At 31.8% G+C, this 5,609-nt stretch overlaps 1 protein-coding gene across 2 annotated transcripts; it reads left to right on the top strand.

Annotated features, from left to right (window-relative positions):
* Positions 1–392: 392 nt before the first annotated feature.
* LOC127747788 (peptidyl-prolyl cis-trans isomerase FKBP16-3, chloroplastic-like) lies at positions 393–2,697 on the top strand. Of its 2 annotated transcripts, none has more exons than XR_008009724.1 (4): positions 393–644; positions 1,169–1,459; positions 1,959–2,016; positions 2,306–2,697. XR_008009724.1 is itself a non-coding variant. In XM_052262454.1 (4 exons), exons 2-4 carry the CDS (start codon positions 1,307–1,309, stop codon positions 2,307–2,309), a joined length of 240 nt encoding a protein of 79 aa, XP_052118414.1. In that variant the 5' UTR covers positions 393–644; positions 1,169–1,306; the 3' UTR covers positions 2,310–2,697. The 2 variants fall into 2 exon arrangements, 1 of the variants encoding a protein (XP_052118414.1); XM_052262454.1 differs by having other exon boundaries at positions 1,934–2,016.
* Positions 2,698–5,609: the final 2,912 nt, after the last annotated feature.

Genomic DNA, 5,609 nt, shown 5'->3' with positions numbered 1-5,609 from the left:
TGATTTATATAATGATAATTTTATTTATTGTTATAAATATTAAATTGAATAAATTATTATTACTTTTGATTTGGAATTAAATGATAATATATAAAATCAGATATTATTGGTTTAATTACTTTGTTGATCCATATAGTTTCGCAAAATTTTCAATTATGTCCCTATATTTTTTTTCCTTTTAATTGGATCCATATACTTTTATTTTTTTTAATTTAGTCCTTACCGTCATAAAACCATTTGAAATAACAGAATATTCCATAAAAAAACAAATATTCTCATAATTTAGTCAAAAAATTTAATTAAAAACACTTCTATTTTTATAAAATACTAAAAATACCCTTTATATTTTTGTCCCCCCAAAATCAGAGAACTCTAACTATCCCTAGGTTATTCTCCTAAGTTCCCAATTGGATTTCTCCTCCGTTGCACTCTGCTGCCGTCTTCTATGGCGTCGTCGTCATCCGTCGTTGGGTGGTCATTGTCTCTCTGCGTCGCCCATAGGTGCTCTGTTCTGCTCCGCTCGTCCGCCATGCCTATTGCATCCCCTCGTCCCGCCTTGCCTCACAGCGCCTCGCGGTGCCTTGCCTTAAATCGCCGCTCCTCGACTCCGCGTTTTGCTGTCTGGACTGGTTCGGCAACAACAGGTAATGATTGAATTTTGTTTTAGTTTTTTAGCATTGGATAATAATTCTTCTCAATAATGTCTTCCTCCCACTACACTAAGAACGAGAGAAATGTTATGCTTAAAATAACTAGTAGTCAAACGGCATCCTCTCCCGATTCTAATGCTTTAGGTTCAATGTTGAGAAATCTTAATTGTTAAGTACCTCTAATTTTGCTTATGTTTATTTTTTGTTGTTGCTTGTATATAATTTGACTTTATTTGATTAGGTAACCAGCATTCTGAATGACAAAGAGAACCAATTGATCTAATTGTGAAGCTTAGTTTGCTAAAATTAGTTTTGATTGTGCTAAAACATTTTGATTATGAGTTCTGGTTATGTATTTTATCTGTAATTAATTTATTATGTTAGAAATAAGGAAAGAGGTGAGATTGGAGATAAGGTGTTTGATTAAATGCCTTTGAGAGAGTTGAATTGATTATGAGTTTTAATTATGATGTTATCTATAATTAGTTGATTATGAGTTTAATTGATCATTATCATAGAGGCATACAGGTTCTACTTGTAAAAGTTTGGGCTGCAATCCTCAAGGCATTACTGCTGACAGGCTTTGATGCTTGGTTCCGCAATACCGAAGATCGGTGGTAAAAGCAAAGGCCTCAGATACAACTGAATGTGCTGCTATGGTTAATACCAATTCCCGCAAAGACTTTCTTGGATTGGCTTTGGGAATCTCAAGCCTCTTTGTTGGTTCATTGGAAGCCAAAGGAGCTGATTTATCCCCGGAAGATAAGCCGAAACTATGTGATGAAGCTTGTGAAAAGGAGCATGATAATGTATGGTGAGAATACATTGTTTCCTTCTCTGCCTCCTTTCTTTATTTTTCTCTGCTAAAACATTACAAATGGTTGTTGTAAATTGCTAATAATGCTTTGATATTTGATGTAATTGCATTGCATCTCCTGTTTCTACTAATGTTAATCAGCACCTTTTTCAAATGTCAGTTATTTTTTAAGAGAAATTCTTCAAATAAATCTTGAAAATTCAAAGTATTATTAGTATATAAGCTATTCTTTCTTGATAATAGAATCTATCATTCTTAAAGGAATAGCAGACATTCTTATATTTTCAAAGAATTTATGCATCATGCAAAGAATCTATTAATAACCAATCTATGTAATTGCACTTAAGTTTTAATATTCACATTTTTAAGACCCTTAATCGATGACCACCATGGTATCAATGGATTTTACTTGGAATACCCATAACTAAATGACTAATGTTGACTTTGAAAATTTTATGCAATGAAGGTAACTATGGTAACTACTGAATCAGGTTTGCAATACAAGGATATTAAAGTTGGACAAGGTTCTAGTCCCCAGTTGGATTTCAGGTGTGAAATTTTTTTAATTTGTTCAGTTCTTTTTTATATGCAATACAAGATAGATAATATCTATTCTACTCGAAGTTAACCGTTGAAAAAGGAAATATAGAACTATAACACTTTCGCATTTTAAGCAACATGTAAGACGCGGGGACAATGGTTTTGTCATGATGTGTCTCTCTGTATCTCTGTCTCAGTGTAATCAAACATATTTGTATCTAGCCAAATGCAATTTCATTTCTATACGCACTCCTTTGGTAATATACCTTATGTAATGTAATTGTAATTGTAATTACAGGTAGCAGCTAATTATGTAGCAATGGTTTCTTTTGGACAAGTATTTGATAGGTGGTCCAAAAGCAGCATGTGCTGGTTGTGCTGGCTTTGCGGCATTCTCAGTCGTTATAAAAAAATTCTTAGACAGGCATGAGTAGTTATCTATTGAATTGAAGTCACCCAATTTTGCATTCATTAGGCATAGCAGGATTTTCATAGTGATAATCTTTTGCCCATTTGCTAAAGGGCGCATACAAAAATTGTAGTATTTTATTTTACATTGATTATTGTTTATTTGTATACAATATCAATTGGTGGATGCATTCCTCCAATTTCAAACTAGATGTAAGTATGCTCTTAAGTATTAATGTAAAGTTTATTATGTAAACTGGATGCATTATCATAATCAATACTTGAAGGATGAAAACTGAATTTTATATATGCTTATTACTACTATTTCTATTTCATTTTATCCATTCTTTTTTTTAGGTTCTTAAGATAAGGTATTTTGAAAGTCGAAAAAAAAAAGAGAAAGTATTTTTAGTACAATTTGTATATAAATAAGCAAAAAAATGATAGTGACAAAATAAAAGGAATAATAGAAATATTTTTCATGTCTTATAATCATTGAATAGGGATTATAGGAATATCTTTCATTGAATATTTATAGTTTTACCAAATTTTCAATTAAGTCCCTATATTTTTTTTCTTCTTAATTAGGTCCCTAAGAGTATAGACGTAATTTCACAATTCACTAACATTTTTTTGACGTTTAACGTTAATAGGGACTAAATTGAAAAAAAAATAACGTATAGGGACCCAATTAAAAAGAAAAAAAGTATAGGGACCTAATTAAAAATTTCGTGAAATTATAGAGACCAATAGAGTAATTAAACCTATATTTATTAATTAGTATGTTTACTGATGCACATCATGAATTTTCTATATGTGATAGACGTGCTAATAGGTATATAAGTTGATAGACATTATCATTGTTTGGTTATACATTAAAGTATATTTATATATGTATATAAATATATTATACGAGATCGATTTGACATTTAATTTATATAATGATTAATTTTAATTTTAATGGATCAAGATCTTTTTTTGGCATATGAATTGAGTTATAATCATGATTTTTAAGGTCTAAAAAGACACTATTAAGATTTAAATTCTTTTGCGATTTAAATATTTTTTTAAAATTGTTACATAAGAAAACTAGTAACAATTTAGATTATTATACCCACTTATTTTTATAAAGATTTAGTTTTGAAATAAATTGATTAAACATTATGCTGCCAAAGTAATTCATGCAAATATTGGCTGGCCCAAAAGAAGGACTATATTTGGCTGAATTACATATACATATTGATAGTAAATACATGTTTGGGTAATTAATTAAAAATAAAGTAATGATTATTATTTATGTGGACAATAATCGGCCCAAAAGAAGTTTATTGTTTGGCCAAATAATAAATATTGCACACTTCTGTTTATTTTTTATTAATTATGCGGTCAATAATCGGCCCAAAAAAAGGTTATTATTTGGCAAACTAATAGAAAATATATGCGGTAATAAATAGATTGCGAAATTTAAGTCTCCATGTACATATTAGGTCGGTCTAAAGAAAGGTTTAATGTGTGACAAGAATTTTGACAATATTTGATTACTGCAATGAGAGTATCACTTATAGTTAATTTTTCTATCCAAAGATTAAAAATTAATGTTGTTCTAGATATCTCAATATGGACTTTTTCCTATTATTTAACTAATGTTTACTACATGTTCCTTTTATTCTAATCCAGAAACTATGACTTTAGCAACCAATGTTTCTGCATAAATTAGTAGTATTTCTATGCTGAATGGTTCAAACTTTAAAGTTTGGAAGGATATCATGGAGATTGTCTTCGGTTGTATGGATCTAGATATAGCACTTCGAGAGGAGAAACCTACTTCCACTCCGGAAAATTTCAATGAGGTTAAAATAGAGAAGTGGGAGAGATCCAATCGAATGAGCATTTTGATCATGAAACGCTCAATTCCTGAGGCGTTTCGGGGCTTAATTACTGAGGATAAAGATGCCAAACAGTTCCTAAAAGATGTTGAAAATTTTTTTACTAAGAATGAAAAGGCGGAGACAAGTAATCTTTTGAGCAAACCTGTCTCCATGAGGTATAAAGGTAAAGAGAACACAAAGGAGTACATTATGGGGATGTCTCATCTTGCTTCAAAATTAAAAGCACTAAAGTTAGAGTTGTTTGAAGACTTACTCGTGCATTTCATTTTGATCTCCCTTCCTGCACACTTTGGGCAATTCAAAGTGAGTTATAAGACCCTGAAGGACACTTGGTCCTTAAATGAGCTTATATCTCACTATGTGCAAGAAGAAGAGAGGCTACAGCAAGATAAGACTGAAAGTGCTCACATGACTTCATCTTCTCAGTATAAAAGAAAGCGTGATATTACTACGAATGTGCCTTCTCAGTAAAAAAAGGCTAAGAAACAGGGTCAAGTTTCAACTTGTTTCTTCTGTAAGAAGGTGGGACACATGAAGAAGGATTGTACCAAATATGCCACTTGGCGTGTAAAGAAGGGTATAATTTTTACTTTCGTTTATTCTGAGGCTAGTTTAAGTTATGCACCTATTGATATTTGGTGGGTAGATTCTGCTGCTACTACTCATGTAAGTGTTACTATACAGGGTTGCCTGTGGAGCCGACCACCAAGTGATGCTGAAAGATACATTTATGTGGCAGACGGCAATATAGTTGCAGTCGAAGCTATAAGAACCTTTAGATTATGTTCCACGAGTGGATTTTACTTGGATTTATTAGAGATATTTTATGTACCGTCATTTAGACGAAATTTGGTTTCTATTTTTTGTTTGGACAAACAGGTTATTTCTTGTTCGTTCGGAGACAATAAAGTCAGTCTCTTCTATGATTCAAATAATATTTGCTCTGGTCATTTGGTGGATAATCTATATAGGCTTGAATTAAATTCCTACAAAAACTAAATGAGAATTCGGCATCATTATGGTACAAACGCCTAGGTCACATCTTTAAATAGAGAATTCAGAAGCTCGTGTCGAATGGAATTCTCGGACCCCTAAATTTGGTGGACTTTGAAGTCTGCATTGAGTGCATAAAGGAGAAAAGGACAAACGAAAGGAAATAACGTGCCGATAGAGCTAAAGATGTCTTAGAACTGATACATACCGATATATGTGGCCCATTCTCTACTGTCTCTTGGAATGGACAACGGTACTTTATTACGTTCATAGATGATTATTCTCATTACTGGTATCTATATTTAATTCATG

This window comes from Arachis duranensis, chromosome 5 (assembly GCF_000817695.3).
Source record: "Arachis duranensis cultivar V14167 chromosome 5, aradu.V14167.gnm2.J7QH, whole genome shotgun sequence".
NCBI classification, from domain to species: domain Eukaryota; kingdom Viridiplantae; phylum Streptophyta; class Magnoliopsida; order Fabales; family Fabaceae; genus Arachis; species Arachis duranensis.
Note: the sequence above shows the minus strand (reverse complement) of the source record. Positions and strands in the feature narration are given on the sequence as shown.